Source organism: Myotis yumanensis, unplaced genomic scaffold, assembly GCF_028538775.1.
Source record: "Myotis yumanensis isolate MYYU_CA2020_CCGP unplaced genomic scaffold, mMyoYum1.0.hap1 SCAF_23, whole genome shotgun sequence".
NCBI lineage: Eukaryota > Metazoa > Chordata > Mammalia > Chiroptera > Vespertilionidae > Myotis > Myotis yumanensis.
The window spans coordinates 14,213,879-14,239,711 of record NW_027223774.1 but is presented as its reverse complement, the minus strand read 5'-3'; the positions used below and the strand labels follow the sequence as shown (position 1 = coordinate 14,239,711).

Here is a 25,833-nt window from a genome sequence, read left to right as displayed (position 1 = left end):
TGATGGCTGGCAAATACCCCTGGGGCCACACTTTTCCTTCACCTTTGGGAGGGGCAGAGAGGGGAAAAGATGGACAAATAGACGGAAAGAGCCTGAAGTGGGAAGAGAGGAAGGGAGAGAAGAGCTCCCTCAGTAGAGAGGGCAAACATTTCCCACCAGAAGCCTCTAGAAAAACCTTTCATTGTGCCTCATTGGTCCAGATGATGCCACCTGCCTATCACAGAACCAGTATCAATGGCCCAGGGGGTTGAGATGCTGCTGATTAAATTAGACACGAGCCAAAGGCTCCCCCTACCGCCAGGCCAGAGATGAAATCAGCTTTCTCAACAGAAATGCTATTGGGGAGGCAGCTACGCTGTGCCTGCTATTTAGGGGGAGGGGGGACGGGGGGAAAGGGAATGGGCTGCACACCATGAGTTGACTATTCCTGAGGGTTTTTTTTATCCTCACCTGAGGGTATGTTTATTGATTTTAGAGAGAGAAGGAGGAGGAGAGAGAGAGGGAAAGAGAGAGAAACGTTGATGTGAGAGAGTAACATCGATTGGTTGCCTCCCACATGCACCCCAGCCGGGGATCTAGCGCACAACCCAGGTATGTGCATGGGACGATGCTCCAATCAACTGCATCGCCCGGCCAGGGCAAGCGTTCCTGAGTTTTTGAAATCTTGGGATCTTGCAGACCTTGGTAGTTGTTTACTCATTGCCATTCTGTGAGATAATAGGCACATGCACTGAGTGGCCAGATTATTATGACCGGGCAGATGATTATGACCACCCCATCAGTACAATGAAGTGAATTAGTTATGCAAATAATAAGAATAAGAATAGCCGGAACCGGTTTGGCTCAGTGGATAGAGCGTCGGCCTGCGGACTGAAAGGTCCCAGGTTCGATTCCGGTCAAGGGCATGTACCTGGGTTGCGGGCACATCCCCAGTAGGAGATGTGCGGAGGCAGCTGATTGATGTTTCTCTCTCATCGATGTTTCTAACTCTCTATCTCTCTCCCTTCCTCTCTGTAAAAAATCAATAAAATATATTTTTAAAAAAAAGAATAAGAATAAAACCTTGAGAGTATTTGCTTAGGAAGTTTTCAATATTCAGTATTTTTGGGAGTGTCAATGAAGTACTGATGGGGTGGTCATAATAATAATCTGACCACTCAGTGTATATTTGGTCTTTGCCCCCCATTTCCGGCACAGAGCACTTGAAAACCTTGTCATTTCTTGGGTGATAGGAGTGTCTGAATGAGGTGACTTTGGGCTCCTGGGTGAGAGCTGGTCACCTAAAAAACAAAGCCTTGATTAGAAGCTTGGACTTTTCAGCTTTGTCCCCCCTGCTCTTGAGAGGGAAGAAGGGCTGAACAGGGGAGTTAAGGACCTATCACGCCTACGTGGCGAAGCCGCCGTAAAAATCCCGCAGGTGTGATGTTCAGAGAGCTTCTGGGTTGGCAAACACGTAGGTACAGGGCGAGTGATGTGCGCAGAGAAGGCATGGAAACTGCGTGCCTGCCCACACACCTGGCCTGCGCGTCTCTCCCATCTGGAGGTACATCTGTATCCTTCCTGTCTCTAGCGCAGCGGTTCTCAACCTGTGGGTCACGACCCCTTTGGGGGTCCAACGACCCTTTCACAGGGGTCGCCTAAGACCATTGGAAAACACAGATATAATTACATATTGTTGCCAAACTGGTTTGGCTCAGTGGATAGAGCGTCGGCCTGCGGACTAAAAGGTCCCAGGTTCGATTCCGGTCGGGGGCATGTGCCTTGGTTGCGGGCACATCCCCAGTGGGAGGTGTGCAGGAGGCAGCTGGTCGATGTTTCTCTCTCATCGATGTTTCTAACTCTCTATCCCTCTCCCTTCCTCTCTGTAAAAAATCAATAAAATATATTTAAAAAAATTACATATTGTTTTTGTGATTAACCTCTATGCTTTCATTATGTTCAATTTGTAACAATGAAAATACATCCTGCATATCAGATATTTACACGACGATTCATAACAGTAGCAACATTACAGTGATGAAGTAGCAACGAAAATAATTTTATGGTTGGGGGTCACCACCACATGGGAAACTGTATTAAAGGGTCGCGGCATCAGGAAGGTTGAGAACCACTGCCCTAGCGAGTTAATCAGCCCTGAAGAGGGCGCCGTGGGAGCCTCTCGCTTGTAGCCGATGGGTCACAGTGCAGGAGGCGACCTGGACTTGCCGCTGGCACCTGGAGCGGGGAGAGGCTTGGTGGGACGGCCCTTCTCCTGCGGGGCCTCATGTTATCCCCGGTGGATAGTGTCAGAACTGAGTTAGATGGTAGAACACCCACCGGTGTCACAGAGCGCTGCTTGGTGTGGAGACCCCGCCCCCACAGTTGGTGACGAGAAGTGCAGTGAGTATGGTGGCAGTGTGCAAAGGAAGGTGACACATCGGGAAGGACACTGTAGGGAAGAACGATTTTTCCCTCTACGGGAGGAAGACTGGGTGCTTCCCCCCTCTGATACACATCCCCCTTTTGTTCCTCCCTAAAAACACCCTAACTTGGGTCAGGCAGCCATCTTTCTTTAATAGCCAGATGATGTGGGGGCAGCCCTAGGAGTGGGGTCTGAATATAGTCTGCCAAATATTGTGGTTCCCTGCCCCCTTCCCGTGGCTGCTGTAGACGAGGGTGTACCAGGTATGTAACAGGTCAGGCCAATAAAACCTGAGGGCAAGTTGGCCTGTATGTCTTGGGATAGTTTTTCTTGGTTTTACAAAGGAGGCGCAGCCCGCTGGCGTGGCTCAGTGATTGAGTGTCGACCTCTGAGCCAGGAGGTCGTTGTTCGATTCCCGGTCAGAGCACATGTGGGCTCCATCCCCCGTGGAGGAGGCAGTCAATCTAGGCTTCTCTTTCATCATTGATGTTTCTATCTTTCCCTCTCCCTTCCTCTCTGAAATCAATAAAAATACACTTTAACAAATAAAAAAGAGCCCTGACCGGTTTGGCTCAGTGGATAGAGCATCGGCTTACGGACTGAAGGGTCCCAGGTTCGATTCCGGTCAAGGGCGTGTACCTTGGTTGCGGGCACATCCCCAGTAGGGGGTGTGCAGGAGGCAGCTGATCGATGTTTCTCTCTCACCGATGTTTCTAACTCTCTATCCCTCTCCCTTCCTCTCTGTAAAAAAATCAATAGAATATATTTTTAAAAAAATAAAAATAAAATAAAAAAGAGACCCTGAGTAGAAACGGCCTTTTGTTATTGCCTCTGAGTGTGGGTGTGATGTCTGGAGCTGCAGTGGTCATCATGCGGCTCAGGAGACAGACAAGCCTAAGCAGCTCCTTCAGGACACAGTGGAAACGTTGAACTAGTCAGCCCAGGAACTACCCTGGTCATGACCTCTTGTTATCTGGTAAGCCAGTTCCCCGTTGTTTCAATCATTTTGCGTTGTGTGTCCTGTCACACACACCCCTGGCCACCATATTACCTGTGATTCACACGGAATCCATGGGGGCAGCCCTGAGTGGGAGTGTTCTTTTCCAGCTGCTCCCCCATACTTGTGATAGGGTCTCCCTCCCAGAGCTTGTTTTCCCAGCTCTTGCTGAGGGGGCTGCATCCCCTGGTCGCTGCAGGAGCAGTGGAGGCCTGTTCATAACCCGGACAACTGTATGGAGTAGCTCTGATGCACCTCCCTGGCCATAGCAGCAGAGTGGGTCTTCGGCAGAGCCCTGACCCAAACTAGACCCCATCAGGGTCTGCCTGCTAGAACTTCAGAACCAGGACCCGGTCGTTCCTGGTACTTGACATTTCAAGGGCATCTTTGGCGACTATGTATGAAGAAAAAGAAGGTAGTCTGTGGAGAGACAGAAAAAGCCCATGACGGAAGCCACACATTTAGAGAGAGAGGAGAGAAGCAGAGAGATTTTGCAAAAGGGAGACAACCGTAATTTCGCACACCGCTTTTCAATTCTGTTTCCTGTCCCTGGTGAGGCCCAGAGACCTAGCTCTTGCCTGGATTCTAAACTTCTAATAGCATTGTCATTTTTGCTGAAGTCAGCTTAACTGGATTTTACTTCTTGCAAGCGAGATCCCTGGAAAACACCTTGGGAGCCAGCAACGATGAGGTCCTGATTACAAGCTCCGGTGTAGAACATTATGAGAAATTTATCCCTGGCCTCGAAATCTGCCGTGGGGCACCATAGGAGATGTCATCCCAGACTCCAGTCTCTGCCACTGGGTCTCCTGGGAGATGCAGTCCTACCCTCAGTTCCTGTGGAAAGGCATCCTGGGAAATGTGGTGCTAGTCTGCAATTTCTATCGGAGGGAATCATGGCAAAGGTGAGATTATCCTCAATTTTAATTATGGAGCATCTCAGAAAATGTTATCTTGGGAGATGGAGTCCATGCCCAGTTTGTTTGTTGTTTTTATGTTTGTTTGTTTGTTTGTTTTTTATTGATCTCAGAGAGGAAGGGAGAGGGAGAGATAGAAACAACAATGATGAAAGGGAATCATTGATTGGCTGCCTCCTTCACACTCCCTACTGGAGATCGAGCCCACAGCCGGGCACGTGCCCTTGACCAGAATCCAACCTGGGACCCTTCAGTCCAAAAGCCGAACCGGCTAGGGCCCATGCCCAGCTTTTGGTAACATAGAAGATGTAGTCTTTCCTCCCTTTTTTTCCTCCTTTTCTTCAGCACCTGCCATGTCCCAGGCACTAGTCTAGGTTCTAGTCTAGACAGTAGTGACCAAATACAAGGCCTTGCCCTTTGTGGATATTATAGCGAAACAAGCAAACACACGATTGTTCCAGGTAACCACTTCGGTGTAACAAAGTAACCCAAACCCAGCGGTGTAAAACCACAGCCTTTTTGTTTTGTGACTCTGTGGGTCAGGAATTTCAGCAAGGCTCAGCAGGGGCAGCGCGTATGTGCCCCGCAAGGGCCTGGGGCCCACGTGGGCTGGCTTGAACAGCTGGAGATGAAGGGGACGGGTTGCGGGGGCCTCTATCTGGAACCTTGGTTCTGGCTATTAACTGGGGATGTGGGTTGAATGTGTCCCCTCAAAATATATGTTGAAGTCCTAACCCTCAGGATCAATGAGTGTGACCTTATTTGGAAATACGGTCTTTGCAGATGTGATTAAGTTAAGATGAGGTCATACTGGGTTAGGGTGGGCCCCTAAATCCACGGCTGGCGTCCTTATAAGGAGAGGGAGAGATTTGGAGACGCACAGCCACATTCACAGAGAAGGAGGCCACGTGACGACAGGCAGAGGGTGGAGTGATTTAGCTGTAAACCAAGGAGCGTCACGGATTGTCAGATTGTCGGCAGCACCCAGAGACTTTAGAAGGAACATGGCTCTGCCAGCACCTGGATTTGGGCTTCCAGCAGCCAGAACTCTGAGGGAAATGAATGCCTGTGGTTGAAGCCACCCAGCTGTCCGTTTGTAGTAACTGATAGCAGCCCCAGGCAATGGGAGCAGCTGGGCTTCCTGCTCCCCCTGCACGTGGCATCTGCTGGGGTGGCGATGTCCAAGGCAGCTCCTTCGTGCCTGTGTGGTGCCCGGGCTGAGAGGACTGGACCATCTGTGGCTCTCTCTCCATATGGCACCCATGCATGGGCAGCTTGGGCGGCCTCACGGCACGCCGGCTGGGTGCAGGAGGACTTTCGCACGGCAGCTGGCTCCCCGGAAGCGGACGGCTCCTGGAAGCCTGGGCCCAGAGCGGGGGGTGGCACCCCTCCCGCCACATTCTATGGGTCAAAGCAGTCACAGAGCCACTGTGTTCAAGACCCCCTCTTTTTAAGCCAATGACAGTTGGCAACATGTGCTTTGGGGAGGTCCTAAGGAGAGACCTAGTCCCAAGCACCAGGGAAGATGACGTATCTCTTTCTTCATTTGCCACAGGGCCCCATGTCATTTGTCCCTATGGGTTTGCCTCAGTGAACCATGGGAAATGTGAACTCTTCCACAGTGAGCTCAAGAGCGCCACTGAAATGGTAGCTCTCTGTTTTTGTCAGCGAGTCTGAGGGAATCTTAGGAAATAGAGCCCAGCCTTTATGCCTGGCCCCAGAGCATCAGGGGAAATGTAGTCCTATCCTGTTCTTCGCTGCAGTCCATCAAGGGGGAGCCTGGCAGGCAGGTCATCCCCCATACATCTGCTGTCTCAGAGCCGCAGGAAACGAGACATGCCCACATAGAACAACAAAGTAGTCTTGACCTTTGGCGTTTGGGAGAAGAGACGGGAAGGTTAGTGCTGAGGTGGGTGAGTGAGAAGTTTGCATTTGGAGCCCAGAAATCGATGTGGAGGTGACTTGGGGTGGAAGCCCCACGGGACTGCTCCCAAGCGGAGGCCTTGACCACCTGGGTCCTATCATGTGACCCCTACTTCCAGGAGCCTGAGGAAGGGTGCCCCCCATGCATCTTTGAAAGATGGACGCGCTCAGCCAATGTGGCTCAGGGGTTGATCATTGATCGACCTATGAACCAGGAGGTCACAGGTTCGATTCCCAGTCAGGGCACATGCCCGGGTTGCGGGCTCGATCCCCAGTAGGGGGCGTGTAGGAGGCAGCTAATCATGGTTATCCCTCATCATTGATGTTTCTATTTCTCTCCCTCTCCCTCCCTCTCTGAACTCAATAAAAATATATTTAAAAAAGAAAGAAAGAAAGAAAGAAAGAAAGAAAGAAAGAAAGAAAGAAAGAAAGAAGGAAGGAAGGAAGGAAGGAAGGAAGGAAGGAAGGAAAGAAAGAAAGAAAGAAAGAAAGAAAGAAAGAAAGAAAGAAAGAAAGAAAGAAAGCCGCTATGGAGAAGGGCAGGTCTGACCCTGTTCATCGGTATAAAAATCTTTATATAAAGTATAAAATATTAAATAAAACAAATATTAATTAATAATAACAACAAGAGGGGCAACAATATTAGTAATCACAAGAACTCCTGCTGGCCCGCAGCCTTTCTCTAGCTTTTCTCCTCCGTTTCTCGTAATTCTGTGAGTCGGGTGTCTTCACGGCTGGGAACACCGAGGCCCAGAGGAGGCAGCACACTGGCCTGAGGTCACACAGCGAGTCTGAAGGCCTGGGAGCTGCGGGAAGGGCGGAGGGGTCCCCTGGATCCAGCCAGGGCAGGGAGAGTGTGGGGGTCAGGTCCAGAGGAGAGTGCCTCCCCATAGTCTTGCAGTCACAAGCAGAGTGATGGTGAGGCTGAGGTGGGCAGGGCCCGGCCGGGGGGCGCCCCCCCTGCGGGACTGGGCATCGCGGTTGGGGTGATTACAGCCGTTTCCAGTGCAGCAGGAGACGTTGGGATCCGTCAGTTTGAAGCCTTCAGCTACATGGAGGCCTTGGCACCACGACGCCGTCGCACAGCCTCGTACTGTGTAGCTCGGGTACCCCGGCCCTGAGGAGAGAGAAGACTGTGTGACGCCCAGCTCTCGGGCCTGCGCTTCCCCGGGTGATGAGCCACCCTGTGGTGGGCACCACCAGAAAAAGCAGAAGCTCTGAGAGTGGTGCAGGGGGTCTGTGACGTTAAACACATTCTCAGGATAATGCCAAAACGCCGTTTGGCTTTTTCCGCTCTCGTGAGCGTACAAGGGTGTTCTCCACAACCACCAGGACATGTGATCTTGCAACAGACTGAATGCAGAAGCAGCGATGAGGACCCAGCTGTCTTCCATGAAGCCAGACAGCAACGAGATTTGCAAAAGTGTAGAATAATGCCAGTCTTCTCGTTAAAAGTTTTTTTTTTCTTCATTTTGGAAAATGTAGGTTTTTTTCTTTCCATAAAAATAGGTTCACATGTAATGAGTTTTTAATTGTTATTTTAAAATAAATTAATAAGTATATCTTATAAAAATTTCTCTTTTGATTTATAATGCAGTTAATATCTGCTAGATATAACCGACGGAAACAATACTTTTTAGGAGCGTGAAGGAATCTTGAGACCAAAGTGTTTGGGAACTACTGGAACAGAGACCTTTCCAGGTCGTCACAGGATGGGAGCCGGGGATGTCCATGGGAAGTCCCATCCCTAAAACGGTCCACATTCCCTACCGGGCAAGTCCCAATTCCTTACTGCAATCTGTACCCTGCAGCGGGAAACCCCACAGGAAGACCCACCTCCACCAAGTCCAGAACTGGAAGATGGCCTCTTACACACCCCCCTCCAGCTCCCAAAGGGCCTCACCGTTAGTGCCTGTGGCCTCCAGACACTGGTTCATGGGGCCTCGGCAGGCGGTGAGGGAGGCCTCCTCGGAGGAACATCCGTGGGTGCCGTTCCCCTGACAGCTGTAGCACTGGAGGCCATTCAGCGGCAGGTTTTCAAGCTCCGTGACTTGGGAGAAGACAAGAGACGAAGGTCATTAAAACAGGGTTAGGGTATTATAGGGAGAGGCGTCCTCCTGCACGGACTCCCAGCTCTCAGCCTGAGATGGCACGGCGCCCCCTTGTGGCAGACATGGGAACCACACTCTCTTTTGGGGGTTCTCTGGGGCCTGTGGGAGAAATCCCAACTCTCAGGACCCCCGGAGCCCCTGTCTGACCAGGTTCTGGGTAAGCATCTGAGTAAGATCAAACAGTCCCTACTCTCACAGAACTTAGAGTTTACAGTGACACTGTCCGTGCGGTAGTCACTAGCCACATACGGTTGCACCTACATTGATTGGAATGAATGAACAATGATGAAATAAAATTCAAAATTCAGTTCCCATGGCCAGTGCTCCATGGCCATTTGTGGTAGTGGCGACCACGTGCACAGGAAAGGACACCCCGTCGCTGTGGAGAGTTCCGTCGGACAGCACTTTTCACACAGAGTAACACGGTGGGCTGAGATTATACGGAAGGGGAGGGGCAGGAACATTTCACTGAGGATGATACTTTAAAGCTGAGACCCCAATGAGAACTAGCCAGTCAGGCGAACTCCTCAGGGAGACGTGTTCCAGCCGAGGGCACTGCGTGTGCAAAGGCCCTGAGGCAGGGCGGCGTTTGGCAGTTGCAGGACTAAATAAAGACCAGGAGGTGGTGTGTGAGTGTGTGTGTGTGTGTGTGTGTGTGTGTGTGATGCATTACATAGGGCATAGCATGGCCTTTGGTTTTATCCTCAGAGCAAGGGGACGTTCAAGTGCTTGAGGAAGGAGAGCGACAAGACCTTATTTACATTTAAAAAAAGTCTCTCTTGCAGCTGTGCTGAACACTGGGGATCAGAGAGGAGGTTACTGCAACAATCTAAGCGCGAGGTCACGGTGGCTTAAACCAGGGTGGTGATCAGTGGAAGGACTCAAGAGGTAGGCAGTGTCCCCTGTGGGTCTTGGTGAAGGTTGGACAGACTCATTGGATTCCCACAGAATCCTTCTTTGAGGAAGGGCTTGCTATGTCTACCTTCCAGAGGAAGAAACAGAGACCCAGAGAGGAGGTATGTGCCCGCAAGAGAGCGGCCACGGCCTTGAGTGCCCCTCCCTCCCAGATCCCAGGCTCCACGCTGGGCCCCCTGCCCCTTACCTGGGCCCCCGTTGCATTTGGTGGTGTTGCAGCACCGCAGGAAGTGGAAGGTGTGGTTGTTGTGAAAGCCGGTGGGGCCTGGGCAGCCGGGGAGGTTGCCACAGCCTCGGGAGTGGCGCTCATCTCCGGGGCTCCCTGGGGGGCAAAGGAGAGGTCAGATGGTTGATGAAGGCCCGAGCCTGGCTTGGCCCACCGCAGCAGCCGTCTGTCCATTCTCCGCTCCACCCTTCAGGATAGGGCCCTCATTTCCTCTGGGGCAGCATATAGCTAGCCAAAGACACATTTTCCAGCCTCAGGATCTATAGTCATGGGGCTAAGTTCTGGCTAATGGGATATAAGTAGAAAGGTTTATAGGGTTTCCAGAAAAAAGAACCCTTACAAAATGAGAGGTGCCCCTTTTTTCACCTTCCTTGTTTTTTGTGTATTTAAAAAAAAAATCCTCACCCGGAGCCCTAGCTGGTTTTGCTCAGTGGATAGAGCCTTGGCTTGGGGACTAAAGGGTCCTGGGTTCGACTCCAGTCAAGGGCATATGCCCAGGTTGTGTGCTCGATCCCCAGTAGGGGGTGTGCAGGAGGCAGCTGATCAATGATTCTCTCATCATTGATGTTTCTATCTCTCTCTTCCTCTCCCTTCCTCTCTGAAATTAATAAAAATATTTTTAAAAAAATCCTCACCCCAGAGACATGCTTAGAGAGAGGAGGGGAGAGAGAGAAACATTGATGTGAGAGAGAAATCTTGACCGGATATGCTCCCCGACTGGGCATCAAACTCACAACCCATGTATGTGCCCTGACCTGGAATCGAACTGGCAACCTTTCGGTGCATGGGACGGTGCTCAGTCAACTGAGCCACTCCCGCAGGGCTCCCCTCCCTCTTCCTGGAACTTGGACACGAGGCCTGGGACTCCGGCAGCTGTTGTGGACTGGGAGGCAATCTTGAGAATGGCAGCAATATGTCAGAGACCAGAAAGCGTCTGGGTTCCTGGTGACTGAACTACCTTTGCGGCCCCGGACGTCCCATCACTGGACTTTTGTGTAGGGGAGTACTAACTTCCTGCCTGGCTTAAATCCCTGTGATCTGGGGGTTTAAGTACAGCCTTGGGAAGGAGCCAAGCAGGGAGAAGGAGCTGCTGGCAGGTTGGGGCTCACCTGCCGGGTCCTGGTGGGTCACCACCTCCAGGCACTGCTCACTAGGGCTGCGGCACTGGAGGCTCTTGTCCCGGCCCCGCTCACAGCTCAGGTCCGAAGAGGCACAGGAAACACATTCGAGGTAGCGGCTTCGGGGGAAGGTGGGAGGCCGGCCTGCGTGGGAGAAGCAGGAGGCTGAGTCCACGGGAGAGTCCTGGAGAGCCAGCTCCCTTGAAGACTCACCTCAGCATCAACCCCTCCTTATCCCACTCCAGCCAATCGGCAAACCCTGTCCATTCTGAGTCTTTCTGGAACGCATTCCTCCCTCCCCAGTCCCCCGACCAGGTCCAGCTCACACCTCCTTCAGTACCAGTCCCTCCCTGGCCTCCCGGTGCCCATTGTTGCCACTCCCGCCCCAGCCTCAGTGCCTCCCCTCATGGCCTTGGAAGGATGTTTCTAATACTCAACTTTGACCCTCTCTCTCCTCTGCTCAAAACCCCTCCATGGCTCCCTGGTGCCCTCAGCATAAAATCCACGATTCTCAGAGTGGCATTCAAGGCCCATCAAAGACGGGGTCCTGCCTACCTCTCCTGCCTCATCTCCCTCACTAGTCCCACAACGCTACCCGCAGTCCCCAAATATACACCCAACACATGCAGCCTTTGCATCTACCGTCCCCTTGCTCTCGACTTTCCGTATATCCTACTCATTCTTCAGGAATCGTCTTCTCTGATTTCACCTTCCCCAAGAAGCTCTCCCTGACCTTTAAGGCTGGATCAGGTGCCTCTCTGGGCCCCCCATCCCAGCCCTGCTCACTCCGGTCATCCCTGTCTGGGGACAGGCTTATTTCTCTCAGTGGACTCTCAGCCCCAGGAGAGTAGGGCCAAGGCTGTCTTTGTCATGACTGTGTCCCAATACCACCCAGCAGAGGGCCAGGGCCAGAGAAGATACTGAATAAATATTTATTGAATGAATGAATGAGTAAATGAACAATTACTTAAACTCTTCTCTTGCTCCCTGTGGTAGCCAATCTCCAAGACAGCCCCCAGTAATCCCTACTTTCTGACATTTATGCCCTTGTGTAGTCCTTTCCCATAAATAGGGCTGCCCTGCCTGGTATGGCTTGTTGGTTGGGCATCTTCCTGAGCACGAGGAGGTTCCTGGTTCAACTACTGGTCAAGGGCACATGCCTGGGTGGCAGCTTGATTCCCCCGATAGGAAGCATCCTGCGGAAGGCAGCCTATCGATATTTCTCTCTCCCTCTCCCTTTCTCTCTCTCTCAAAATCAATAAACTTAAAAAAATAAAAATAGCCCTAGCCGGTTTGGCTCAGTGGGTAGAGCGTCGGTCTGTGAACTGAAAGGTCCCAGGTTCGATTCCGGTCAAGGGCACATGCCCGGGTTGTGGGCTCGATCCCCAGTGGGGGACTCGCAGGAGGCAGCCGATCCATGATTCTCTCTCATCATGGATGTTTCTATCTCTCTCTCCCTCTTCCTTCCTCTCTGAAACCAATAAAAATATATTAAAAAATAAATAAAATAAAATAAGCCTAACTGGATTGGCTCAGTGGATAGAGCATCGGCCTGCGGACTGAAGGGTCCCGGGTTCGATTCCGGTCAAGGGCATGTACCTTGGTTGCAGGCATGTCCCAAGTGGGGAGTGTGCAGGAGGCAGCTGATCGATGTTCCTCTCTCATCGATGTTTCTGACTCTCTATTCCTCTCCCTTCCTCTCTAAAAAAATCAATAAAATATATAAATAAAATAAAATAAGATAAAATATAAAAGAAAAAGAATAGGGATGACCTGTGTAGCCAAAAGGATACTGGGTAAATGATGGTGTGTGATTTCTGGGCTACATTGGAAAAGACATTGCAACTTTCCCCAGCTCTGTCTGGACCACTGGCTCCGGGGGAAGCCAGCTGCCATGTTGTAAGGACACTCAAGCAGCCCCATGGGTCTCCTGTGGGGGCTCTTCTTGTGTCGCTCTTCTAAGTGTGGGTGATCCTCAGGGTTGTCTTAGGCCCTTTGCATTTCCCACGGTGCACACTCTCTCCCATGGGGATGTTACCTACTGATGTGGCTTCATTTCCACCCACCTGCTGGGAACTCAACATCTCTCTCCAGGCAAGACATCTCTCTGACCTCCACACCTACATACCCAACTGCACCCTGGAGGCCGCCTGGCTGTCCCTCAAACACCCGAATCTCTACGTGCCCCGAATGAAACTCTCCTCTTTCTCCCCAGGCCTGCTCTATCTACTGAGCCAAGCCGGCTCAGATTTCTGCTAAAACTTATCCTTTCCTCTATTTCCTTCAATATATTGATCACAGCTATTGTAAAGTTCCACGTGTAATAACCCCAATTCTGAATAATTACGCTTCTGTGTCTATTGTGGGGCTTTCCTCTTGGGTTCCGGTCCATCGGTCCTTTTTATTTTCTTCAAGCTACCTCGTAAGTGTTGATTAGATGCCAGACATTATAGACGAACATTTGTAAAGGCTTAAAATGATGTATCTTCTTCCAAAGAGGGCCAGCTTTCTTCCTGCTGACGATGGGAAGTAGGTGTTTTTTGGGGGCCAGTCTATTTCAGTTTTGCCCCTAATCCTAGGGTGTGGCCTCAGAGAAAAGCCGGAGATGGTTACCAAGGCCTTTCTGGCCAACTTGGCAACTTGGGTCTGCCCAGCATCCTCTGCCTGCTGGAACCCTTGCTCAGTTCTGTAGCTGCCCGATACGATGCCTGCACAGCTTGCCAATGACTGAGGAAGTCATCTGCAGATTTGGGGATTCCCTTCTCTGGCTTTTCCCTCTCATTTTCTAGACACTGACAGCCCCAGACTCCACCTCTGTCTTCTTGGCCCAGCGATGACCTCTCTGTGGTTTCTGCTTCCCCCCCACAGGTGCCATTTGGGAAGTACACTCCAGGAAAAGCCCAGCTTGTCTGAGGGACTCAATGTCTGTGCTTCCCTACTTCAGCTTCGTTTCTTCATCTGCTGCCCGTCAGTGACTTCAAATAACTGTTTATAATCCGTCCAGTTTTCACAGCTGTCATTGGCAGGGGGTTTGTCTGATACAATCAACTCCATCGTGACCAGAACTACAAAACCACGGCCAGGTCTAACCTGGCACTAACCCTTGCTCATCTACTGGTAAATAGCTCCAGAGTCCACCCACTTCTCCCCATCTGCAGGGCTGACACTCTAATGCAGCCACCTGCATCGTCACCTGGACAACCTCATCCACCCAGGTTGGCCTCCCCTTCCCTATTTTCCCTCCATCACCGCATCCCTCCATCATGACCTCCCCCCATTCCCAGGGTGAAGTCTATATTCCTCACCACAGCCTGGAGACCCTGTGTAATATAATGCACCATACCTCTCGCCCCATGTTATCTTTCCTCCGGCCATACTACTCCCACCCACCTCTGGGCCTTTGTATCTGCTGATCCCTTTGCCTGGAAAATGCTTTCCACTGTCTTTTTATTTTATTTTTTAGGGTTTTATTTATTTATTATTCTTATTGATTCCAGAGAGGAGGGGAGAGGGGAGAGAGAGAGATAGAAACATCAATGATGAGAGAGAATCATTGATTGGCTGCCTCCTGCATGCCCCCTACTGGGGATCGAGCCCCAAACCAGGGAATGTGCCCTTGACTAGAATTGAACCTGGGACCCGTTAGTCCCCAGGTTGTAGCTCTATTCACTGAGCCAAACGAGCTAGGGCTCTACTGTCTTTTTAACAGTCTCACTCCTGTCATCCCTCAAGATCCAGCTTAGCTGTTGCTTCCTGCAGGAAACCTTCCCTGACCTGGTCCAGTGTCTCCTCCAGGGTCCCACAGCCCCTACCCTTCACATAGCCCAGCCCTGCCCTTTCTGGCCTCTGTTCCCCCAGCTCAGCCCTGACCGTCTGGGCGGTGCTTCCCCACGACACAGTCTCCGTTTCTCCTGTTATGGTTCTCATCCTCTGCTGGTGCCTCCCCGTCCCGGCTCTGATCACTCTGGGCGGTCACTGTCTGGCGATGGGTCTCCCCCGGCCCCTGGGCTGTGAGCTCCGTGGGAGCAGGGCCTGAGGCAGCCTGGGGCACAGCTGTGTCCAGTGTCACGTACGTACAGGATGTGGTTTAACCAACTACCTGGTCACCACCGCAGGGTAAGGTGGCATTAGAAATGGGGCTGATAGGGGCATGTCAGTTTTGTTTTTTTAAATAATATGTTTTATAGATTTTTCACAGAGAGGAAGGGAGAGGGCTAGAGAGTCAGAAACATCAATGAGAGAGGAACATCAACCAGCTGCCTCCTGCACACCCCCTACTGGGGATGTGCCCACAACCAAGGTACATGCCCTTGACCGGAATCGAACCTGGGACCTTTCAGTCCGCAGGCTGACGCTCTATCCACTGAGCCAAACCGGTTAGGGCGGGGCATGTCAGTTTTTAAATTACTGAATTGACAGCTGTTGCTCCAAGCTCTCTGGTGGACCCCTGACCACCTCAACCCTTTCTTTAGAATCCTCATGTCCCCAAGATCCACCAGCCAACGGAGCAACACCAGACCCAGCAGGGGGCCTCCAGGGGCCTCTTCCAATTGATCAATGCCTTTAGCACTGATCGATATTATTAAATATTTTGATTATTATCTCTCATTAGAAGCATTACTTGGACCCAATTATCAGTGTTTTCCTCAGACATATCTAACCACAGAGGAAGCTGGCGTCATCTCTCGCATCACTTCCTTGAAAATGAGCATCTGGTTCCGTTCCCACCAACAGATAAAAGTTTGAGGTCAGGATGGATGAAGAACAAGAAAAACCCAGTACAGCCTGGACAGTGTGGCTCAGTGGTTGAGTGTTGACCCATGAACCAGGAGGTCACAGATTAATTCCCGGTCAAGGGCACATGCCCGGGTTGTAGGCTGGATCCCCGGTGTGGGGAGTGCAGGAGACAGCCGATCACTGATTCTCTCTCATCATTGATGTTTCTATCCCTTTCTCCCTCTCCCCCCCTCTCTCTGAAATCAATAAAAACCTATTTTTTAAAAAGAAAAAAATACAAATACAGGCTCTCACTCTACTGACGGCATTGTGACTGGACTGGCCTTAATCAATTTCCTTCCTCGTTAGGGCCAGAAAAAGGAATCTCTCTCTGACCTCCATTCCTTCCCCTCCTTTCTCTCCTGTGGAAATGTGGGGAACTGGAATCTTTCTAAGTCTTTTCCGTAAACTGACCAGAGCCTGAAGCCACGGGACTCAACACAAGTTTCCTCACATCCTTTCCACTGCGACAGTCAAGGAGCGTCTATTCTAGGGATCTTTCTGAGCCCACTGCGGCCTGTGACCCCCTCCTCTTTGACTTCCCTTAAGAATGTTGAGCCTCTGGTATCCCTGTCCCTTATGATCTATTGCCCGAACCATCTCCTGTCCCATGGAGAAGGTTAGACGACAAATCTTCAGTGTGATACCTCATCTACCTCTTGAGTGTATGTGAGTGTATGTAGCTTTGTAAGAGTAGGTGTCGCATCTTATACTTTAACAACCATAAAAACAAACGTGTGTGTGCGGGGGGGGGGGGGGGGGGAGGAGGTCAATCGGGGGAAAAAGGAGACATGTGTAATACTTTAAACCAGCAGTTCTCAACCTGTGGGTCGCGACCCCTTTGGCGGTCGAACGACCCTTTCACAGGGGTCGCCTAAGACCAACCTGCATATCAGATATTGACATTACGATTCATAACAGTAGCCACATTACAGTGATGAAGTAGCAACGAAAATAATTTTATGGTTGGGTCACAATATGAGGAACTGTATTTAAAGGGCCAGAAGGTTGAGAACCACTGCTTTAAACAATAAAAAACAAAAAACCCATAAACATGTATGGGATGGGGCAGAATTAGGGAAGGGGATGAGTTTGTGGGTGGGACTGGTAATAGTGTGAGATGAGATGGGGTTGATTTAGGGATGGGGTTAGAGATGTGTTTGGAACAAGGATGAATTTGAGTGGGAGGGTGTTAGAGGTAAAGTGAATTTGGAGATGAGATTGGAGGTAAGGTTGAGTTGGGGTCGGTCTTGGGGTAAGGCATGGAGTTGGGGTTGGGGTGGCATAGGGCTGGGGGTAGGATCAGGATGACTATGGGGTTAAGTTGGAGAGAGTTTGCGGTTGGGCATGGCAAGGGCTGTCGTACTCACCAGGGTTGGGCCGGTTGCACAAATCGAACCCACACACGGCCTCTGTCAGGCTGATGATCTGCATGCCTGTCCGATAGCTCATGGTCCTATTGGTCTTCTCAGGATGGGCACAGTCTGTCTCCACCACCTCCAGCTCCGCCCCTTCTGTGAGGAGTGTATCTTTGTTACCCCGGAGGCTCCTCTGGGCTCTACCAGCCTCTAACACTCCTGGTCTTAAGGTAACCGCGCCTGTGGCTGATCCTCAGGCCTCTATTCTGATTTGGGTCTAACTCTGTCTTTTCTAGAGTTATCTCCCCTCCCCACCCCTCACAGGGACCCTACTCTCTCAGTGACAACACTGAGACCTTCTAGCTCTATCTCCCTCTCCCTCCCAACTTAGTCATCAGCAGGAAGGTGCCTCGAATATGAAGTTTTAAAGGAAAATGCTTTAAGCTTACCCCAAAAGTATAAGACAATGATATAATAACTACTGTGCATTCATCATCCAACTTTATAAAATATTAAGCACTTTGTTACATTTATTTCAGATATTTTTAAAATCAACTAACCTTAAAAGATACAGTGAAAGCCTTTGGTACCCCACCCCCCCTCACCCCACCCCGCCCTATCACATTCCCCTATGCCCTGTCCAGAGCCAACCACTGGTGTAGGTAATTCTTACACTGTCGCTTCATATATTTTACACTTTATATTTAAGGCTATCATACTCTGCAACATGCTTTTTTTTTTCTGTCCACCTTATATTTTTTAGGTGTATCCATGTTAATACCCACAGTTCTAGTTTCTTCTTTAAACTGTGTGGTATTTCATTATGTGATGACATCATAATTTTCTCCTCTGCTGCCAAGTGACTTTAGGGTGTTTCCAATTTTCCCTATCACAAACATCACTGCTAAGAACATTCTTACACATGTGTCCCTGGGCACATTCGGTCCCTGGGCAGATGCGGCCAAGGCTCTTCGTGTTTCTACGTTCCTGGGAGTTGAAATGCTGGCTGTAGGGCACTCTACTCTTCGTCTACACTGGATATTGCCAAATCGCTCCGTGAGGTGGACGCCCTGAAGGCGGGATCTGCAGCTCCACATCCCCAGCGACCCCAGCATTGTCAGATTCTTAAATGTCTGCCAGTCCGGTGGGCGTGAAGCGGTCTCCTGGTCTTTCTGTTTGCATTTCCCTGATAGTTGGTGAGACAAGCCTCCTGGTCATGCGCATGAGTGGGGGCTTACCTTCCCATACGCTCAGGATCGTGGTCCTGCAGAGATCCTGGTCGGGCGCGCACTCTTGCACCTGGCAATGCCCGGTCCTCTCACACCGCATGCACCGCAGGCCCCAGGCGGCTGGGGGAGAGAGCGGGGACCACAGGAGAGTTTATTATAGCTCGGCGCCAGGGTTCCCCCTCTGGCCCGCTGATGTCCTGATACCAGGACCAAGTCTCCAAGCCCTTGCGCTCAGGTTCGTGCGCCACGTTCTTCCAGCCCAGTGCACTCCTAGTCTCTCTCTCTCAATGTTCTATCTACGCACCCCTTTCCTAAGACTCTAACCCTCCCCGCCCCCCACAAGTCCTTCCCTAACGTCTCCCCTCGCTAATTTCCTCTGGAAAGCTGTCTGCATGCGGGCCTTATCCTCAAAGTCTTATCTCCACTCTCTCAGTCCGTCCGGAAGCCAAGCTCTGCACCCCATCCCGCCGACCCTCGGTCTACTCCGCCAGCTCTCCTAGGGCCATGCCATCCTCACCCGACTCCGGCGGACCTTTACGTTCTACCCCCGTTCCCCCTGCCCTGTACTCACTCTACCCTCACCGAGCTTCCCCAGGTTCTACCCCCTCCAAAGTCTGTTCCCAACATTCTCTCCTCTCATCAGTCCACGCTGAAGTTCTAACCCCGCCCGTCAGCCCTTCGAGATTCTAACCCAACTACGCCTTGGCACGCACAGTAGCCCCCGGCGGGTCCCTTAGGTCCTCTCCCCGCCCACTAGCTCCTCCCCCAGGTTCCCTCCCCGCCCACTAGCTCCTCCCCCAGGTTCCCTCCCCGCCCACTAGCTCCTCCTCCAGGTTCCCTCCCCGCCCACTAGCTCCTCCCCCAGGTTCTTTCCCCGCCCACTAGCTCCTCCCCCAGGTTACCTCCCCACCCACTAGCTCCTCCCCGAGGTTCTCTCCCCGCCCACTAGCTCCTCCCCGAGGTTCCTTCCCCGCCCACTAGCTGCTCCCCCAGGTTCCCTCCCCGCCCACTAGCTCCTCCCCCAGGTTCTCTCCCCGCCCACTATCTCCTCCCCCCGGTTCTCTCCCCGCCCACTAGCTCCTCCCCCAGGTTCCCTCCCCGCCCACTAGCTCCTCCCCCAGGTTCCCTCCCCGCCCACTAGCTCCTCCCCCAGGTTCTCTCCCCGCCCACTAGCTCCTCCCCGAGGTTCCTTCCCCGCCCACTAGCTGCTCCCCCAGGTTCCCTCCCTGCCCACTAGCTCCTCCCCCAGGTTCCCTCCCCGCCCACTAGATCCGCCCCGAGGTTATAGCTCCGCAGGCTAGCCCGGCTGCAAGACCTATTCTCCGCCCTCCAGGCCTGACATATGGTCCAAATTCGGAGTCCTCCAGAGTCATTACTCATTCAACGGTCGGGAGAGCTTTCCGGGTTATTCATTGACAAAATACTCCTCAACCCCACACAACCCCCCTCCCACCTCGCTCTGACTCAGTTCCTTCTCTATTTCCTCGAGGTTTGTCAACCCTTTCCCCTACATTTTCCGGGGAAAGCAGGTGAGAGGGTCCTCCAGAGACCAGCCCTAGGTCTCCAGCCTCTGCCTCCGTGACGCTCGGCCTTGACTCTGTGGACCTTGTGTTAAATGCTCTGTCCTCCCTATGTCGCGGGGAGAGGGGGTGTGACAGAGTGGAGAGAGTAGTGGGACGGCCCTGCGGGGATCAGACTCCCACGTATTCAAGAACTGGCTGTGTGACCTCGGGCCGGTTACTTAACCTCTCTCTGCCTCAGTTTCCTTCTGTGTAGTAAAACGGTTAAAATATAATCCCGCCCTCCCAGTTTGAAATAGCCAGTAAAGAGCTTAGAAGAGGACCTGGAAGCAAGAGCGCACTCACTAAAAGGTGGCTCTTGCTAAATGCCTTCGCTCAACTAGTATTTCCCGAGTACATACTGTGTGCTGGGCACTGTGCCCTGTGGGGCTGCAGAGAGGAGAGCCATTATTTCAATGGAGGGGCTGTGGACTGAGCTCCCCTCCTCCTCCTCCAACTCACCCTTCGAGTCCCCCTCCTCTCCCGTCCCTCCGTTCCCCGCCCTCACACTCAGTTCCCGGAGCGGGTGCTGGGCCCCGGCCCCTACCTGGAATGCAGGCTTGAACCAGCAGCAGCAGCAGCAGCAGCAGCGGCGGCGGCAGCATTCCCAGGACGCTCATGGTAGGCAGCGGCTCGTGTGCGTGGCCTCCCTGCACTTCTGAGTCTGGCCGCGGGAAGCAGACAGTTTTGTTATCCCCGGGGCTCCTCCCACACGTTTGGCGAAAGAACAAGTCAGCTCTAGATGCGTGGGCACCCCACCTCCTCCCCCATGTCACCCCCTGCCAGACTTCCTTTGCCAGGGAGTGGCCTGCGGACCAGAGGGCTGGCTCTGCCCTGACGCACTGGGCCAAGGCCACAGCTGTGTCCTAGGCCGCTGGGGTGCCAATTCCAGCCCCCCACCCCCTTTCCTTCTCTGGGATCCTGGGCAAGGAACCTCACCCCTCAGGTTAAAACTTGTCCCGATATGGGAATTCGTGGCTGATTATTAGATAATATTGGATTTTTGTTAGTTTTGTTAGGAGGGACAATGGTATTGTAGTTATGTGGGGAAATGTCTTACCATTTAGAGACGAATGTTGAAATATTTGGGCTTGAAATAATATGTCTCTAATTTGCTTTAAAATACTTCAGCCAAAAAGTATATAGTGCTGTTATGACAAGGTCTTTGTGGTTATGTGGGAAAATTGTTCTTAATTTTTATAGCTCCCTGAAATATTTAGAGGTTAATGTCATTGATGTATGCATCTACTTTAATATGCTGTAGGGGGAAAAAAAGCCAAAGTATGCAGTGGTTTTCAACCTTCTGGCCCTTTAAATACAGTTCCTCATATTGTGACCCAACCATAAAATTATTTTCGTTGCTACTTCATAACTGTAATGTTGCTACTGTTATGAATCGTAATGTAAATATCTGATATGCAGGATGGTCTTAGGCGACCCCTGTGAAAGGGTCGTTCGACCGCCAAAGGGGTCGCGACCCACAGGTTGAGAATCGCTGGATTAAGGTAACTTATATGTCATTCTCTTTCCTTTTCTGTGTGTTTGTAAAGATTCATACTATATCTTTTTAATTTATTGATTTTAGACAGAGGAAGGGAGAAAGAGAGAAACATTGATTTGTTGTTCCACTCATTTATGCATTCATTGGTTGATTCTTGTATGTGTCCTGACCGGGGATCGGACTGCAACCTTGCATATCAGGTAGCTCTAATCAACTGAGCCAGGGCAATACATTTTTTTTAAGTAAAATAAAATGCAAAAGATAAAATAGTCTCTCTGTGTTAGGATGCTTCTGACCAATCAGAGCAATCTAATGCAGGTGAGCTCTTTGAACAGCTGCTAACCCACTTGGAGGACTTGGCAAATTCCTTCAGTATTTACTAAGTGCCAGGCACTGGTCCAGGACTGCGTCACAGCAGCAAACAAAGCAAAGTCCCTGCCCTTGGGGTTTTGGGGTGTAGATTTGTGTTATCTAATCTCTGTCAGGCAGTGGTAAATAAAACGGGGGAAAACAAGCCAGATTGAAGAAGGTGCCAGGTACAGGCGAGGTGTGGTCAGTTTCAGTGGGGTGATCCAGGAGGGCTTCCCTGAGCAGGTGGCATTTGAGCAGAGACTGAATGGGTGAGGGAAGAAGTCGGGCAATTGGTCTGGGAAGAGTTCCAGGGGGAGGAAAGAGCCAGTGCAAAAGCCGAGGTAGGTGCGTGCCTGAGGATCTGGCAGTGTAGCTGGAACAGGCGTGGGAAGGGAGAGAGTAACAGGCACTGAGTAAGTAGTAGCTACCTCTACCTCTACCACTACACAGTGATGGAACTATTGCTATTATTATTTTTTTTGGTAAGGGATTATAAATTTATTAGGTCATCTGGATACCGGATGGGCTGAGCCCTCATAACAATGGCGCCTGCCTATTGTTATTCTTATTCATTGAAGCCTTAAGCTGGTGATTTAAAGATAAGTAGAAAAGTCCCAAAGAAACCTTCTCTTCTAAGAGGCAGTATGTCCTAGTGATGAAGAGTGTGGGGCCCTGACCGGTTTGGCTCAGTGGATGGAGCGTTGGCCTGCGGACTGAAGGGTCCCAGGTTCGATTCCGGTCAAGGGCATGTACCTTGGTTGCGGGCACATCCTCAGTAGGGGGTGTGCAGGAGGCAGCTGATCGATGTTTCTAACTCTCTATCCCTCTCCCTTCCTCTCTGTAAAAAACCAATAAAATATTAAACAACAACAAAAAAGAGTGGGGGGACTCTGCCTGGCCAGTGTGGCTCAGTGGTTGAGCGTCAACCCATGAACCAGGAGGTCACAGTTCAGTTTGCAGTCAGGCACATGCCCGGGTTGCAGGTTCAATCCCCAGTAGGGGGCGTGCAGGAGGCAGCCAATCAACGATTCTCTCTCTTCATTGATGTGTGTTTTTTTTTAATATATTTTATTGATTTTTTTACAGAGAGGAAGGGAGAGGGATAGAGAGTTAGAAACATCGATGAGAGAGAAACACTGATCAGCTGCCTCCTGCACACCCCCTACTGGGGATGTGCCCGCAACTAAGGTACATGCCCTTGACCAGAATCGAACCTGGGACCCTTGAGTCTGCAGGCTGACGCTCTATCCACTGAGCCAAACCGGTTAGGGCTTCATTGATGTTTTAATTTCTCTCTCCCTCTCCCTTCCTCTCTCTGAAATCAATAAAAATGTATTTTTTTAAAAAAAGAGTGTGGAGGCTGGCGCCAGACTGCGAGGGTTCAAATTCCAGCGAGGTACTCACTAGCTGTGTGCCCTGGGCAGGTTCCTTAACCTCCCTGTGCCTCCAGCTCCCTATCTGGGAAGGCACGATGACAGTGCCTCCCTCTCAGGGCTGGTGTGCTGGGCACATAAAAGAATGCGACCAAGGGGCTTGCCATGGTGCCTGGTGCATAGTAGGTGCTCAACAGGAAACTGTACCTGTCATAAGTATTATTGCACCCAACTCCAGACTCTGGCCCTGGTTTCCTGTCTGTGAGGTGGGAAGGGAGGTGGAGACAGGCATGAGTCTGACGTCAGGGCCGTCAAGCTGACCACTCCCACGCAGGACTGCGTGGACCAACAGATAGCCTCCTTTCTGAGCCTCCGTTTCCTCGGGTGGAACCTGGGGCCTCGCCTGGGTTTTGCCTGAAGAGTGAATGAGATATCAATGTGCATGAGGTGGGGAAATAGAAAGTTGGGGCGCTGGTCCAGGAGGGCTGGCTTGAGGTCCAGCTCAGCCATTTGCTCCTGGGTGACCATGGGCAGGTGGCTTCACTCCTCGGAGCCTTGCTTTTTCCGGCTGAGACATGGGTCTGGGGAGGGCGGGAGGCATCAGGTGTGCGTGTCACACGAAACTGTGTGGTCTGGAATTACACTTCCTGGGCCGGATGACCTCACCACCCTCTGACACAATTTCCTCTTTTATTTGAAGAATGGGGGAATTGTCTTGAACCCCACCCATCCCCTCCTCAGGCTGCTCTGGTCTCCCCGAAATTCTGTTTCTCTTTTTCTGTGTCTCTCCGTCTCTGCCTTTTGCTATCTCTCTGTTTCATTCTTTTCCTTTGTCTGTCTCCATAACTGACTCTCTCTCTCTTTCTGTGTCACTGTATCTGTTTTCTCTCTTTCTGTTTCTCTGTCTCTCTCTGACTCGTTCTCTCTGTCTCTCCCTTAAGTGACACACACACCAGTGAGGTCCAGGGGTGAATTAGGGGAGGGGCAGGCAGGGGCCTGGCTGTGCACAAGCCCAGGAAATCGGCAGGAATGTCCTTCCTCCTGTGACTCACCTGCGCCTCTCCCCATCCTGCCTGCCAGCTGGGTCCCGGGAGAGGCGCACGGGTTTCGGGGACTTCCCGGGCTGAGAAGAGGAGAGTCCCCTTCGGAGACAGAGAGGGAGAGAGACAGACACGCAGAGAGGGAGAGACAGTGAGAGATAGAGCTAGAGATGGGGTGGAGGGAGCGGACAGAGAGACCCCAGACAGACTAACTCGGGGGAAATCAGAGAGGAAGAGAGAGAGAGCAAATGAGAGACAAGGACAGAGACTGAAACAGGGACAGAGACAGACTGACAGAGGGAGTTAGAGAGAGTAACACCAATTGTCTGCAAAGAGAGAAAAGGGGAGGCGCTGAGAGGCAGACACTGTGCACGCCGGGACCCCTCACCTCCTGCCTCTGGCCTGGGCTGATGCTGGGGGTCTGCTGTGGCCATTTCCTCCCCAGCTCCAGGCCTAACTGGCAACACCGGTGTCTCCTCTCAGCGCCTCGCTTTTTCTCTGCTAAAACTGGGGGGACAGAGAGGAGTCACCCCAGGGAGTGAAAGAGCTGGGAACCCCCTGGAGTCCACACTCCTCTGCCCCCATTTTCCAGGTAGAGAAACGGAGGGTCTCCCCGTCCTTCAGATTGGGTGCTTGTGCTAGGCGGGGCACTGTTCTGAGAGCTTCACCTGAAGAACTTGGCGAATCCTGTGTCCTATTTCACGCTGAGGACACGGAGGCTTAGGGGGTGAGGTTAGCTGAATGGTGCCCTCGATGATATCCAGGTCCTAAGTGCTGGAACCTGTGAGTGTTGCCTGGTGTGAAAAAAGGGTCTTTTGTGCATGTGATTAAGCCAAGGATTGTGTGTGTGTGTGTGTGTGTGTGTGAATCCTCACCCGAGGATATTTTTCCATTGATTTTTAGAGAGAGTGGAAGGGAAGGGAGAGACAGTGATAGAGAGAAACATCGATGTGAGAGAGACACATCGGTTGGCTGCCTCTTGCACGTGCCCCAACTGGGGCTGGGGATCGAGCCTGCAATCGAGGTATTTGCCCTTGACTGCAATCGAACACAAGGCCCTTCATTCTGAGGTCCGGTGCTCTACCCATTGAGCCAAACCGGCCAGGCCTAAGTCAAGGATCTTAAGACGGAGACCTTATCCCAATGATCTGGGTGGGCCCTACATGTAATCACAAGTGTCCTTACAGGGGGAGGCAAGTGGACCTTCAACTGTAGACAGAAGCAGAGGAAAGCAGGTCAGAGAGAGGAGGTGCGCTACTGCGGCATTGAAGGTGGAGGAAGGGGTCAGAACAAAGGAATTCAAGGGGTGCAGCTCTCTGGGCTGGAAAAGGAAGGAGACCACTGCACCCCGAGGATCTCCCCGGGGAGTGCTGCCTGCTGATACCTTGATTTTGGCCCCTTAAGACTCATTAGATCCCTAACCGGTTTGGCTCAGCAGATAGAGCGTCGGCCTGGGGACTGAAAGGTCCCGGGTTCGATTCCGGTCAAGGGCATGTACCTTGGTTGCGGGCACATCCCGGGTGGGGAGTGTGCAGGAGGCAGCTGATCGGTGTTTCTAACTCTCTATCCCTTTCCCTTCCTCTCTGTGAAAAATCATTAAAATATATTTTTTAAAATAGAAATCTCTAATGAGTCTTTTTTTAAAAAATATATTTTATTGATTTTTTACAGAGAGGAAGGGAGAAGGATAGAGAGTTAGAAACATCGATGAGAGAGAAACATCGATCAGCTGCCTCCTGCACACTCCCCATTTGGGGATGTGACCGCAACCAAGGTACATGCCCTTGACCAGAATCGAACCTGGGACCTTTCAGTCCACAGGCCGACGCTCTATCCACTGAGCCAAACCGGTTAGGGCTCATTAGAGATTTCTGACCTTCAGTGCTCTAGGGCAGTGGCCGCCAACTTGTGGTCCGTGAGGTCCGAAAGTTGGCGACCGCTGCCCTAGAGAACACATTCCTATTGTTTAAAAGCCACTATGTCTGTGGTAATTTATGGCAACAAGTAGAAACTAACAAAAGCGGTTAAGTCACTCGCC

At 51.5% G+C, this 25,833-nt stretch overlaps 1 protein-coding gene across 1 annotated transcript; it reads right to left on the bottom strand.

Moving 5' to 3' along the window:
• Positions 1 to 6,792: 6,792 nt before the first annotated feature.
• Positions 6,793 to 20,176, bottom strand: PLAUR (plasminogen activator, urokinase receptor). The gene is given in 8 exon segments (XM_070401492.1): positions 6,793 to 7,178; positions 7,180 to 7,355; positions 8,142 to 8,288; positions 9,452 to 9,586; positions 10,600 to 10,752; positions 16,755 to 16,898; positions 17,981 to 18,091; positions 20,078 to 20,176. Coding segments are annotated over 8 exon segments (978 nt in total). The 5' UTR covers positions 20,151 to 20,176; the 3' UTR covers positions 6,793 to 7,139.
• Between the last annotated feature and the right edge of the window lie 5,657 nt (positions 20,177 to 25,833).